Here is a 14725-nt window from a genome sequence, read left to right on the forward strand (position 1 = left end):
TGGAAAGGATACATGATTATATACATTAAAAATAATATATATGGAAATAGCATGCATGTGGTTGTAAAAAATATCTGGATTATTTCACATGCTCACCACAAACTATGGTGGCTTTATCAATCTGATCATTTTCTGTTTGGGTTCTTTTATCTGGGTTCACTTTTTAGAGATGGAAGCTACATCCATCTTTTCTATAGAATCTTTTTAACAATTAAATCTGCAGCCATTCTTCTTAAAGGCCACCAGGGGGTGACTCTTACACTTACAAATAGAGTTCTGCTGTTTGGAAGTTTAAATCCTTCAGTAAGCACTTTTCTGATGCGTTTGTGGTCTCTATTGCTAGTTTCAAGTCATACTGAACACATCATAATGTACATTATGTAAATTATAATCTTCAATTCAAAAAGGAGAAAAAACAGGGTGGATAAGGTCTTGTGATTGACAACTCATTGGCCAATGAGCTAAGAAGCTGCTGATGTCATGGTCACTAAGTCCATTTTTTATATACAGTCTGTGACTATAATGCTTTACAGAAGTGAGAGCAAATCAGAATCAGTTTGACATATTTTTTAATCTTAACCAAGGCTGATTCCTTTCTTCTATCAGGATTTTTTTTTTTTTTAAATTTATTCAGATCTGAGAATACCTGGATTTAATGGCCTTGTAAGTGCATAAAAACCCTGTTACATTTGAATATGAATCCGTTTGGAAACATCCAAACAAATTCATATTCATGCTGCAGTTTATTAGGAAACATAACAGGAGGCTGTTGCCAGTGCGTGAACATGTGTGCGCTGAGGGGAGGGGTGCTGCAGCGGGGGGTACTTCACAGGCTTAATGTTTTGTGTCAGAGGAAGCACCGGCAGCCATACTGATCATTTTTCATGCCCTGGCTCATTTCACTAAGAGGTCCAAAACAACTGCTAGTGGTATTTTTAAAATTCAGTTATGAGACACAGAGCAAATAAAAAATAAAAATCAGAGAGAGAACTGCAGCTTCGACAGCAACAAACCCACATAATGTGCGCTCGAAAGAAAACAGAGATCGTGTGTTAACACAAATCTTTATTTGCATTCATTCAATCTTTACAGATTATTGTGAAAACAGTATTCTTTTGCTTTTAGTGTTAAGCAGGTGAAACACTCAACACAAAAGCAGCAACAGAGACTTTAAAGTTTGTTTTTTCTGCATTTACAGCTGAACTATGAACGAGACGGGCAAACAGAATGAGCTCGGAGCTCACTGGATGCAGTAAAAGCCCCAAAACCCTGACCGTCACCCTGAAAGGGGCTCACTCTACCAGTAAGGCCTCTTTTTTTTTAGTGCTGCAACAACAGGGATGAGTATCAACAACACTAGAGCAACATTTCCACAATAAAGCTAGGGAAGATATGCAGCAAAAGCCACAGGGGCAGATTTGAATCCAGGCCTCTGCAACAGCCTTATGAAATGTGAGTCACCTGCTCAGCCTGGTGAGCATCCGAACAGGAGAAGCATTTAAGGTGACTCAGCAGGCATGGCAGCTAGGTACTCTTTGACTTTGTCACATCAGTTGTAAAGTTGTAAAGCATCGCCTTCATGCTTCTCTTTTATTTTTCTTACTTTTTTTTCACGCTTTTCCAAACACAGAGCAGCGAGTATCATAAATGCTGCTGCTGTTTGTTTAGATCCGTGCTCCCAGATGTTGGTCCCTGCTGACATCACAAAGGTTGTCTGAAACAGCAAAGCTGTCATCAGGGACCATCACGTGGTCCATCATGTGTCTCAGCCGAGAGTCACTGACAATTCATGACTCTAATGGCCTAATCTGACACAGTGGTCTTCATCAGTACTCCATCCAGTATGATGCGTTTGTTACGATAGCCACTCATAAATGTGAACGGCGTATAAAACTTCCTGAGCTAATCACGATCACAATCATGATAATTGTGAGGAAAGCACTGAGGTGTTTCTTCTGGTACAGTCAGCATGCTGCTGCAGTTTTGTGTCATTATGCATAAAAGTTAGTGTACTTTCTGTAAACACCTTGACAAATGTGCCCACGCCAACCTGTTTTTATGTGCACCTTCAATTTGCATATAGAAACAAACTGAGTGAAAATGTTGGCAATTTGTAGAAATCTTTAAAAAAAGAAATTTACATTTGGTTGAGGTGGAAAAGTTCAAGCAGCAAAACAACAACAAAAAAGAAACTCTAAAGTAAAAAGTATTAATTGGGTAACATTTCTGAAGCATTCTTCATAAATCTACCTCTTACTTACTTATTCAGCATTTTAACCTAAAATGCTCTAAAATCACCTGACAGGGAAGTTAATCATAAACTCCCAATCTGTTAATTATAAACAGCAGCTCACAATTCACATTTACTAATCTGGATGTGTTAAATAAGAGCTAATTGTGGATGGTCATTAATAGCTGCTGCTTTGCGTTTTCCTAATTTATTCTGATTATTACTTTTAGTGCTCAAGCTTCCAGATAAAAGCACCCTTTGTTACATCGCGATGTGTTTGCATATTCTTATTTATTTCTTAAAGCATTCTGCATGGCCGCCATTGGGGTCCTTCAAAAGATATCATCCATTCCAAAACACCACCCACCCCCTTTACACCACTGTTGTTAAAAAATGACACAAGGATCTGGCTTCTTTGGCGGAGGAACCGGTTTGGATTGGTTAAATGTTCTGCTGGGGGGGTACCCGGTAGACTGGGAGAAGGAAGAGGCTGCACTGGGTGAGTACAAATAGGAGGAAGTACTGGCCTGGTAGCCAGAAGAGGCCATGCTGGATTGGTACCCCAAAGAGGTTGTGTTAGACCGGGAGATGGAAGAGGCCCTGCTAGGAGAGTGCAAAGAGGAGGAAGTACTGGTCTGGTAGCCAGAATAGGCCGTGCTGGATTGGTACCCTGAAGAGGCCGTGCTGGGTTGGTACCCCAAAGAGGTTGTGTTAGACCGGGAGACGGAAGAGGCTGTGCTAGGAGAGTGCACAGAGGAGGAAGAACTGGTCTGGTAGCCAGAAGAGGCCGTGCTGGGTTGGTAGCCGGAAGAGGCCGTGCTGGGTTGGTACCCCAAAGAGGTTGTGTTAGACCGGGAGACGGAAGAGGCTGTGCTAGGAGAGTGCACAGAGGAGGAAGAACTGGTCTGGTAGCCAGAAGAGGCCGTGCTGGGTTGGTAGCCGGAAGAGGTTGTGTTAGACCGGGAGATGGAAGAGGCTGTGCTAGGAGAGTGCAAAGAGGAGGAAGTACTGGTTCGGTACTGGGACGAAACCGTGCTGGGCTGGGATGCCGATAGGGTAGCTGCTGGCTTTGTTGCTACCACTGGTTTCGGTGCTGCCACTGGCTTCGGTGCTGGTGCTGCACCACCACTGTACGTGGTCTTGTACTGTAGCAGGTACTCGGGGTAGATCTGGTGCTTCTCAAACACCACAAATATGGAGGGGTTCATTACATCATCTACACAGCTGTCATAGAAGTTTATGTCCCCTCCGTCCTTCGAAGGAGGTCGGACATAGTCGGAGGACCCTCTGGTGTAGTTTCCCACCAGCACCCGTGAGATGAACATGGTTCTGACATCAGTGTCGCCGGTGTAGTTGTGGGAGTATCTGGCATCACGGGCAAAGTAACTTCCTGTGTTTAAACACCAAAAGAGATCAGTGTGAAAAAAATGTATCTGTGGATAAAGACAGCAGGGCCATTATCATAAGATTATTTTCCTCACTGATAAACATGCAAAGACAATTACTGGGTGAAAAATCTATTTTTTCATAAACATCATTTCACAGCACCCAGCGTGCCGCAAAAAAGTCTGCAAAACTGAAACAAGAATGTTGGAATTTGAACTTTTAATGCGTGGTTTATAAAAACATACGCTTAATAATCATTACTGTTACAGCTTGAACGTTTCTTCGGCTCACCTTTGCCAAAAGCCGTTCCATGAGTTCCACAGATTCTCCAGTCAAAGTTGTGGTGGCAGATGGTGTCTACAAATTTGGAGTCAGTGCCATGAAAAAGTTTTTTTTCGGTCACATTTCTGCCTCCGTTTTTGCTCTTCATCTGATTCTTCTGCCTTGAAGTAAGAGACATACAAATATGCTAACGCAGTCGGGTTTATGTCTATACAGCAGGTACAGCGGACTTAAAGTGAATTTATGTACATCTGCAGCGACAGCCTCAGAAACACTGAATGCTAAAACAGTGGGTAAAGTAGAAAAAAAGTCCTTTAAAAAAGGTACAGAATGTAAATTCATTTATTTCTACCATGAAATAAACCCATTAACAAAATATGAACAAATTAAACAGCATACATACCACTGAAAGACTTCCCAAAGAGCTTTGTTCTGAATCCTCTCGATGCTGACCATATCAAAGCCTCTCATGGTTTTACAGAAAAGAGCTTCAACCTCCTTAAACTCTCCTGAGCTGCGCTGGAGGGAGACTGGCTGTAGGCAAACACAGGAACATTATTATTGGTTGATAGGAAATATATTTCTCAGCTTAGTGTTTCTCAGCTTTTTCCCCAAATATGTTCTTAGCAGAAATTATTTGGGGGAAAGTTAAATGTTTAACAGCTGCTAATGTTCACTAAGGAGCATCCACACAGGCAGGAATTCTAACCGGTGACAGAATTTTGGCAACTTAAAGTGATGATGAGTAAGGGTGACCTAGGCAACCAGAGGCTGGAAGGTCAGCTAGTGACTGACCATCAGCTACAAAATAACCAGCAATTCGCTTCCTGCGTGGAAGCCCCTCAACACCACTGGAGTGATTTGAAAAGGACCTTCTAGTGGAAAATTTCTGTTTCACCTCATTTAACCTCTCTGACTGTCTTGTAAGAAGTTACTCTTTACATGAAGAGTGTGTTGTGTTTTGTGTGTGTGTGTTGTGTTTTGTGTGTGTGTGTGTGTGTGTGTGTGTGTGTAGAGAGGAAGCAGCTAATCGTAAGTTGTGCTCAAGGTCATGAGATACTGTGAGTGTCTCTGTTATTGGGCAGTTGCCGACAGGACGGTGGGAAGAAAACTCCCCACAGATGGAATAAACAAAAATTTTATACACACACACACACACACACACACACACACACACAAGATGTTACGTTTTCTTTTTTTAGTATCAATGCTGGTACAAAGGTTTCTTTCAATAAATCCTCAAGCTAACAGCTCAGTCACCCTGAAGGAGGAACAGGATGTCAAACTTCATACAGCTTGGAAACATCAGTGGTTACACTGATTTGTTTTTTTTTGTTTGGTTTTTTTTTTTGGGGGGGGGGGGGGTGTAGTTGGAGACCACTTTGGAAGCAGTTGCAGGTTCCAGCTCAGAACTGCATTAAAGTTAAATCGCTGCCGTGTCACTAAATCTATAAGTTTCAAACCTTTTCCTGCCTGAGGATGGAGGTGTCATGGTCCCGGGCCGGTGGCCCAGTGTTCTGAGTTCTTTATGTGAAGTTCTGTTTTGTTGTATTGTTCGGGTTGTTTAGGCTCTCGGTTTGTTGTAGTTCTGTATGCCAGCTTTGAGTTTGTTATAAGTTTTTTATTATTTTGTGTGTGTTGGTGTATTGTATGGGTCAATTGTGTTGGAAAAAGAAACTGATCATACTGGAAAGACAATAAGACCCAACAATAATAAATATTGTTGGGTCTTATTTTTACTCTTTTCACTTAATTAATACAATTATAATGTTTTATAGTAAAATTGTAATCAAGTAATTAGTCAAAATAAAGAATCAATCAATCAATCAATCAATCAATCAATCAATCAATCAATCAATCAATCAATCAATCAAAAGGGTAGATTCACATCTAAAAGGTGTGAACTGGGGGAGTTGGGGCTTGTCTTTATTCTTTTCACTTAATAAAAATTACAATGTTGTAAAGTAAAATCAATCAAATTATTATATAGTGAATTAATTAATTGATTACTTAAATAAATGAATCAAAAAATGATTAAATTAATAGTATTGGAATAGTAACTTAGCAGCTGACTCAAAGTTCTAAAAGTAGTGGATTAACAGTTGGACTAAAATAACTAAGTAGTGGCTGAAGCAGTGGGTTGAAGAATTAAATAAATTAGATAAAGAAGCAGAGGGCAGATAAAATGTGAGACCAGTAGTCGCCAGATTATTAACCACAGCCGGAAAAAGACAAATTAATCTTGCTGTTCAACCTTGACGGCTGTGGAAAATATGTTTTGTACGTAAATCCCTGATAAACTTGCTAAAATCCAGCACGTATTAAAGTGAAAGGTGAACAGTAAAAACGTCACTCTCCCACTGCTTCAGGAAATGCAAAATAGCCACGTCTCCCTAAGGCAGGGATCCTCAAATCCAGGCCTTGAGGGCTGGTGTCCTGCACCTTTTAGATGTGTCTCTGCTTCAACACACCAGTCAAATATAGAAGTCATTAGCAGGACTCTGGAGAACTTGACTGCATGCTGAGGAGGTAATTCAGCCATTTGATTCAGGTGTGTTGGATCAGGGACACATCTAAAACCTGCAGGACACCGGACCTCGAGGCCTGGATTTGAGAATCCCTGCCATAAGGGGAGCGTGCTCTGCTCTGTAGATGTCTTCCTGTTTAGAGTTGGTGATGTTGGTTGCAGCTAACTGCCTGCAGACTGCGATTTTCGGAGCCGAGAAGATCCACATACATGTTTTTCTGATTATTCAATATATAAAATCTTTTGAATGAGAACTAAAGTGTTTATGACTCATTCCTTCACAAGTAAAAAACATGACACAGCAATATCTATGTTATTATATCAGTATGATAAAATATAAATAACAAAAAAAGTCTAAACGTGAGTTTTATATACATGTTATATTTTATGGTTTTTCACAATACCTTGTATCCGGTTTCAGGGATGTGGGTCTTGTCCCAGTTGTCCGGTATTGGAGCTGAAGTTTGAACCAGAGGCCTTCTGCAGAGGGAAAGGGTCAGGGTGACTTTAACTATAATACCAGTGCCATTAACAGTCACAGAGCAAAAATCCAGAACTGAGCTCCATACAGTTTAACATCTGTTAAATTACTACAAAACACTACAGAGTGTCAATAAAAGTGAGTTAGTCTGAAAACATTTCGGTGGGGCCGTTTTTTTTACCTGACTTTCTTTGTAAGAACATCTGCAGCAGAGACGAACCGCGGCCGTCTGCGCACGAGCTTTTTAGTGCTGTACCGCTTGTTTGTCTGAATCATGTCTGAGGGGGGAAAGGTGTCAAATTACACATAATTATAAACCCAATTTTACAATTTAAAATGCAGACGTCAGCAAACAGAGACAGTTTCCATATTCTTCGTTTACCCTGGAAACTGAGTGAATACGACTGCGAACCAGCAGTGAACTCCACCACGTCTTTATCGTTGACCAGGAACTTCTCCTCCAGCTTTGTGCTGTTGATGTCTGCTGATTTGTGTCCACCAGTCTGCAAAGCAATTAAAGTGACCTTTAAACAAACACAGAATATGAGATAATATACATTTCAGTTTTATCCTGAAAAAGCCAATGCTGGGGGCACCCAGGTGGATTAGTGGTGAAGGCGGCGGCCACATAAATATGCCGTGTGGCACTGCGGGCGGCACAGGCTCGAGCGCCGGCCTGTCGGCATGTCTTTCCCCTGTTTCCTGTCTTTCTCCACTAAAGATAAAAGCCGATGTGGCCAAAAATGGGGGGGGGGATAAAATATCCAATGCTGGAATTCTGTCAGTTCCAGAAATAGATTTTCATCAGCTCAGATTTGTATCAGATAATTTCAGAAATATACACTATACGGAGACTTCAGCTTTGGAAGTTGGCGAGTTGAGCCTCCAAACTTTATTTATTTATTTTTTTTAATTCGGCAGTCCAGTACGAGCGTGCTCAGTTCACACAGCCAGTTGAGCGCAGCTGGCAAATGGCTTCGTTTATCACGGCTGTTAATCCTTCCTCAGAGGTGCCTGAGCTGTACTGTATGCACAGCCTCGATCTACGGCCATAAAGGATTAAAACTTTAATAATGAGCTGTAAATTCAGCAGCTTAAACAACAGGATGCAGAGAGGAAAAGAACATGAACAAACAGGATATAAGTAAAGACAAAAATAAAGAGTTTGTGCCTCTTCAGAAGCACGATCTACTCTACTGGGCCCTTAAGACAGGGAGGGGGGCACAGCCAGTGAATCACAAGACCAATATAAGGATATTAATTTCACTTAAGAGTAAATGTTTGGCAGCTTCACTTTGCTCCCCTTGTGTTAGGCCTTCATTGGAGTTTAAATACAATATTGGCTCCAGCAGCAGCATTCACAGCGGCCTCCAAACGGTCACTGAAACAGAGGTGCAGTGGCCATTTTTAGCCCGGATCAGCTCCACTAGCTTTTCTCGCTGAGGCATGCTGTCAGCGTGCATATCCTCAATAAAACTCTGCTGCAGATATTTTTCCTCCCACTTGTTCTCTGTTTTCTACCTCACAAAGATATCTGGCAGGAACTGTTTCACAATGACACCACTACTATGACGTGGCATCATACACAGCAAAGACTTTAACCTTTGATTTGTTAAAAATGATCAGAAACTCTATGCTTTGAATAAGAGCCTCTGATATAATACATACACACATCTACTGAGACAGCATGACCTTCTACATGTATTAACAGACTTTTTACTGTTTGGTGACAGTAACAACCATGAAGCTGATATGTTGAATGTGTTACTTATTTACATAGTCAACAAAGCGACGGGTGACACCAAAGCAAATAAAGGTGCTACATGCTCAGTGTGCCACTGTTAATGCAATCCAGCAGCTGATCTTTTTCATATTACAAATTATTTCATCATGTTTTTCAACTGACTCGAGTTCTGACAACCTTTTAAAAACACATTCAACTCGTTACATTTGTTTCTGCAGTCACTCACATCTGATGAATACATGTTCCACTCTCCAAACTCATCCTCCCAGTACCAAAGCCACTCAGTGGTGTGGATGTAGGTCGGCTCAATCACTGAGTTTTCTGTCGAGAGTCGACGCACTTTGTCTGATCCGCAGGTCATCGTTTCAAAGTGCACGGCTGGGCTGGTGCTGCTGCAGACAACCAAGATATAACGCATGGTGTGAACATTTTAATACATATGCTAACTGTGTGTGGGGTTTTTGGCATTTGGAAAAAGTGGGAATTTAAGAAGAAGCAGGAATGAACTAACAGAATGAAGAACAGAAATTTAGTTTCCAGTGTTTTGAGGTTAAAGGTTTAAGTTAAAGTTAAAAGGTTAAAGTTTGGTCTCCTCTGTCCAAGGGACACTGATCCAGAAGTCTGGTTTCTTGTTCAGATGCAACTTTGCAAAGTTTACAAACCTGAACTGTGCTGCCACATTTTTTTTTTTTTTTTTAGAAAGAAGAGCCTTTCTCCTGCAACCCCTCCAAACAAGCCATACTAGTTCAGTCTTTTTCTAATTGTACTGTCATGAACTTTAACATGCTGACTCAGGCCTGTGACCTTGTGGTGAATTTGCTGAGACAGCCGTTCCTTAACACACACTTTAATGCTCCAGACCAGCAAACTGCAAAAAAATCTGCATTTATAGACCCTCTTAATTCTCATGGAAGCAGTAAGGATATACTTATAGTATAGTATATAGTATAGTAGAAAATAAAGGAAAGCCCACAGTTCCACATTAACTATAAAACTTAGGATGACTGAGTTGAAAAACATCTCTCTTCATATCCATAATCTATAATCCTGCTGAATTTAAGCACATAAGTACCTGTATGATTTACTGGGGTCACAATAGTCTCTCTCAATTGTCTCATTATCAGGCAAAGCAGTCCACTGGCCTCCCTGCTGGACCTGCCATCTGTATGGCATCTTGTCGTGAGCTTTAAAACATCGATCTAAGAAGAAAGAATAAGGAGAGCTGATCAAAGTCAAGAAAAAATTACATTAAAACTTGAAAAAACTATTAATAACGAAGAATTTCTCACCCTCGTGTTTGCAGTGTCCTTTAATGAAGTACATGCATATATCTGTTTTATCTGAAAGAAACAAGCAACATTTCACACACTTCTTTCAGACCGCAGTTTTCTTTCCTCTCCCCACAGACGTGTTTACAGCTGCTGTTATTTACCTCTGATGGGCCTTTGTCTGTTGTTCTGACCTTTCACAGCTTCCTCATCGACAGCAGCGTGGATGTCACTGGAGGAACGAGTTTTTTGGAGCGGCTGATGGTTGCCCCTGTTTTCGCCTCGCTCTCTGACAGTCGCTGAAGCCTTTTTCGAACGGCGTGTCCGCTTTTTAGTCTCACCGTTCTCGCTGGTCGCATCATTGTCGCTGGTAGCAGCAGAGATGTCGCTACTGGGAGAGTTTTTACCACTGTCTTCATTCAGTCCATCACTGGTGTACAGACTTAAGTTATCAAAGAAGACACTAAATGAACTGGCTCGATACTCCAGTGGGTGGCAGATTTGATTTCCTCTGTTACCCCTGATGCCCCTGCTTCCCCTAGTACCCCTACCACCTCTGTTGCCCTGATTGCCGCCTCTCCCGCCCTGATTGCCGCCTCTCCCGCCCTGATTGCCGCCTCTCCCTCTCCCTCTCCCTCTCTGTCTTTGTTGACCACGCTCGTTGACTGCAGCCAGCCTCAAAGCCTCTTTATTTGCATACACAGGCTTCAAGAACTGAAAGAGGGTGCCAGGTATGCTTTTTTCTTGCAAAGTTTTTAATGGCTGTAGAGCATTAAAGTCGTGGTTCCTCCAGCAGCTGCACTCACGGCTCACGTACTGCTCACAGATGTGGAGCCTCTTGCAACCATAACCATCATTACACTTGCCGAACTCTCCATCACCGTTGTTGTAGTCATGGCATATCTGGTGGTGGGAGGAAAAGATAGTTACAATAATAGACTGTAAATAAAAGATAGATTATAATTATAGACTGTATATAAAAGATGGATATAGCTGCGTGATGTCCCACTTTTTTTTAACCAGTTTAAAGCGAGAGGTGGATCTGCCTCAGAAACTAAGGACATGCTTAGCATCCATATCACAGTGACTTGTCAGTTACAATGTAGACACACCCCAAAAATCATCTTGCTTTATCAGTTATTTTACTCTAAATGGTACCATACATTAAAAAATTAACAAAATGCTGTATTAAATAAAAAAATGAAACCAGTTACCAAAACCATAAGTTTATTAGGAAACTGTTTGCTGAGGTTATGTATAAACTTACAGCAGGAAGTCTTTATTGCAAACCAGAGCAATCTCTCCCTGCTGGTCATTAGACAGATTGCAGGCATTTAAGGCACTTTGTATTGATTTAACTTTTCATACCAGGAGGTTAAGTGTATAATTTATATACAGTTTATAGTCAAAACAGAGAAGGAAAAAAAAACACTGCATGCTTTTTGATGTTGTTGATGTTCAAAACTGTAATCTTTGGTATAATCAGTTTATTGGTCAAAAATTAAGAAAAAGCCTTTAAACTTAGAATCTGTGATTCTTACAAGTGTGCTGTTTGTTGTCAACATAAAGTACTGTAAATATTTTAAATATGTCACATTTGACCTCTGACCTCACTTTTAGATTTCACATCTTTCTTTCAAGTTGATCCCAAAATGTGTTCTATCTTTAAAGAAAGTGTAGTTGGGAGAAAGAGAGCTGCCTCGTTAGTTAGAAATATACAGTAGTTTAATATTATACAATTAGCTCAAGTTATTAATGTCCAGTTATTTACAAATCAATACTTATTGGGCATTATTTATTCCTACATAATGTTTGTGTAAGCAAAGTAAACCTCTGCCATGCTGCCCTGATCCGATTTTTACTGCACTGCAAACTTCTTAAAGTACGTTTAAAGAGAACAAAGAAAACTAAATGAATATATACAAATACACAACTATTCCCTTAAAAGTAAATACTATACAGAGCGAGCTGCCCTGGTGGTGAATATACACTGCTCAAACAAATGACAGGAACACACTCAATGGGAAAAAAATCCTGCTGGATATCTACACTGATACGGGCTGGGAATGTGTTAGGAATAAAAGGATGCCACATCGTTTGATGGAAATGAAAATCATCGACCTACAGAGGCTGAATTCAAAGACACCCTGAAAATCAAAGAGATAAAATGATGCAGCAGGCTGGAACGTTTTACTGAGTAGTTAGTGTGGCCTCCATGTGTTTGCATGCCTGACAACATCAGGGCTCCTAAAGAGATGACAGATGGCATCCTGGGGGATCTCCTCCCAGATCTGGACCAGGGCATCACTGAGCTCCTGGACAGTGTGAGGTGCAACTTGGATGGACTGAAACATAATATCCAGAGGTGTTCTATTGGATTAAGGTCAGGTGAGTGTGAGGGCCAGTCAGTGATATCAATTCCTTCATCCTCCAGGAACTGTCTGCATACTCTCACCACATGAGGCCATACAGTAAACACAGGGCCCACTGGAGGATGTCAGGCCCTGAGGTCACCCTCCTGAAGTCTGTTTGATTGTTTGGTCTGAGAAATTCACACCAGTGGCTGCTGGAGGTCATTTTGTAGCTCTGCAGTGCTCATCCTGTTCCTCCTTGCACAAAGGAGCAGATACTGGTCCTGCTGATGGGTTAAGGACCTTCTATGGCCCTGTCCAGCTCTCCTAGAATAACTGCCTGTCTCCTGGAATCTCCTCCATGCTTTTCAGACTGTGCTGGGAGACACAGCAAACCTTCTGGCACGTATTGATGTGCCATCCTGGAGAAGTTGGACTACCTGTGCAACCTCTGTAGGGTCCAGGTATCACCTCATACTACCAGTAGTGACACTGACCCTAGCCAAATGCGAAACTAGTGAACAGTCAGAAAAGACAATGATGAAAAAATGTGTGTCCTCCACCTGTAAACCCATTCCTGTGTTGGGGGTTGTCACATTGTTGCCCCTCTAGTGCACCTGATGTTAATTTCATTAACACCCCCCTCTGCTACTGAGCAGATCAATATCCCAGAGGTTTAACTGACTTGATGCTAAACTCTGATTAAAAAGTGTTCCTTCAATCTTTTTTATACTTCAGGAATGACATAACAAAAAAATATGAAAATGGAAAAACTGAAACTGAATAATAACTAAAAGAAAATTCAAGTATCCAAACTGAAGTACTAAAAGTACAAGTGCTGACAGTGAATATATGTATGCAAAAATGCAGATCCAGATCATTTTGTGATGTAAAAAAGGTGGTGTGATGTTCTCTGAGCTAAATGCAAACTGAACTAGGTCAGTGTCAGCACCAGTAGGTCAGGTTGAGTGGCATGTGTGTTGTTAGACTTACGTCAGGAAGGAGTCCATTGTCGTTCTGCAGCAGCAGTGTGCACAGCTCCTCCCGGCTCAGACTCTCCAGCTCATGCTCTCTCAGAAGCCTTTGGTTGTGATCAGAGTTCAGCTCATGGGAGAAGCGGCAGCCCCTCCTGTTATAAAGAATCCACACAGGCTAGTCATGACTGAGCGCTCGTATCCATTTGTTCAGTTAAAAAACAAAAATAAATAAAGACTAAAAGCTGTCATGTACTTGAATTAGCTGACAGCTCTTTGTGGAATGATTACGATAGCTTATCTATCTGGTACAAAGTCAGCTGTTTTCAGAGCCAAGGGTGAAATTAAAGGACAGCCTGAGAATTCACGGACACAGTCTGACATGAATATCAAGCTATGTTTGAAGTTTTTTGTTTTTGTTTTTGTTGTTGTTGTTCAATACTAAGTTAAACTAATGGGGCAGCACCGCATGAAAAGCTCACGGAAAATCAGTCTAAGGCACCACTAGATGTAAAATATAGGATTTTCCCAGCAGAACATGAACGCACCGTCAGTGTCAGTCAATGTTTAAACAGTTTTTATCCAGTCATTGCTCAGGGCCTTTAAACCCGCAGTATTTTATAATATACATATAAAATATCCCTACCAGGCCCACATAAACAGTGACAGTATCATTCCTCCCTGAGTCACAGCAGCTCTGACTGACTTTAGAGCAAACATATTTACCTGTGCTGAGTGAACTGACAGACTCCGCTGAAGAGGAAGTTCTTACACAGGTGCAGAGCCCTGCATGTCTGCGGGCAGTCTTTGACTCTGCAAAGTCTCAGGCGGGTCCTGGCCACCACCTTCGGCTGTCCGTTTGGACAACACGAAACAAATTTCTCTCGGTTACAAATGATCTCCGAGACCATCGAGGGATCGTCGGAAAATAGATTATATAATAAATCATCGGTGTCTATCGCTCCTTGACTGGCGCAGATTATTTTCAGTATTTCTGTCTCCATCGTTTCCGAGCTCTGCGTTTCCTTCCACAAAGCTTCAACCGAGCGGCTGCTGGAAAACTTCAGTCTCACTTCTGCCGATTGGAAACCGAAACTTAACTATTTTTAGCCGGACCGAAACGCCGCTGTTTGCCACTTGGGGGCGTCACAGTGTCGTGTGCATCCATGCATCCCACACCTCGACTGAACATAAGAAACGGGGCTTTCCTCTGCTTCACAGCTGAGCAGAGTGGAGACATTCCCACTAATAAAAATATGGCATCTGCATAAGATAGAAAATTTCTCACAAAATATTTAGATTAAAAATAGATATTAATTTCAATAATACTCATCATACCAGCTGGATGTCACTGTTTAACTTTATATAACTAAAAGTAGTCTTGATGTATTTTCGGCATGCGTTCCTCTCGTTTTTTTCTCATTTCATTCCCTCACGTCCATTCCGATAGATTCAGCAACCTCCCTCCAGGAATCTGCTGAC

General features: G+C 41.4%; 1 protein-coding gene across 2 annotated transcripts; it reads right to left on the reverse strand.

Moving 5' to 3' along the window:
• Positions 1 to 1077: 1077 nt before the first annotated feature.
• LOC115773223 (protein mono-ADP-ribosyltransferase PARP12-like) lies at positions 1078 to 14320 on the reverse strand. 2 transcript variants are annotated; one of them, XM_030719779.1, is made up of 13 exons: positions 13970 to 14320; positions 13263 to 13398; positions 10083 to 10821; positions 9940 to 9990; positions 9723 to 9849; positions 8877 to 9042; positions 7289 to 7409; positions 7088 to 7184; positions 6830 to 6905; positions 4302 to 4432; positions 3908 to 4059; positions 3131 to 3620; positions 1078 to 2995 (listed from the first exon to the last, which is right to left on the reverse strand). In XM_030719779.1, the coding sequence occupies exons 1-13, from the start codon at positions 14245 to 14247 to the stop codon at positions 2617 to 2619; spliced, it is 2943 nt and encodes a 980-aa protein (XP_030575639.1). In that variant the 5' UTR covers positions 14248 to 14320; the 3' UTR covers positions 1078 to 2616. The 2 variants fall into 2 exon arrangements, with proteins under 2 accessions (XP_030575639.1, XP_030575638.1); XM_030719778.1 differs by having other exon boundaries at positions 1078 to 3620.
• Positions 14321 to 14725: the final 405 nt, after the last annotated feature.

Source organism: Archocentrus centrarchus, chromosome 23 (genome assembly GCF_007364275.1).
Source record: "Archocentrus centrarchus isolate MPI-CPG fArcCen1 chromosome 23, fArcCen1, whole genome shotgun sequence".
NCBI classification, from domain to species: domain Eukaryota; kingdom Metazoa; phylum Chordata; class Actinopteri; order Cichliformes; family Cichlidae; genus Archocentrus; species Archocentrus centrarchus.

Bases quoted from the DNA above. Each gene is read 5' to 3' on its own strand.
- LOC115773223 (XM_030719778.1), bottom strand. From the start codon at position 14,247: ATGGAGACAGAAATACTGAAAATAATCTGCGCCAGTCAAGGAGCGATA. The intron at 7,410-8,876 runs GTGAGTGACTGC...ATTGCTTTGCAG, and splicing joins GGAACATGTATTCATCAGAT to ACTGGTGGACACAAATCAGC. The intron at 4,060-4,301 runs GTATGTATGCTG...TCTTACTTCAAG, and splicing joins CTTTGGGAAGTCTTTCAGTG to GCAGAAGAATCAGATGAAGA.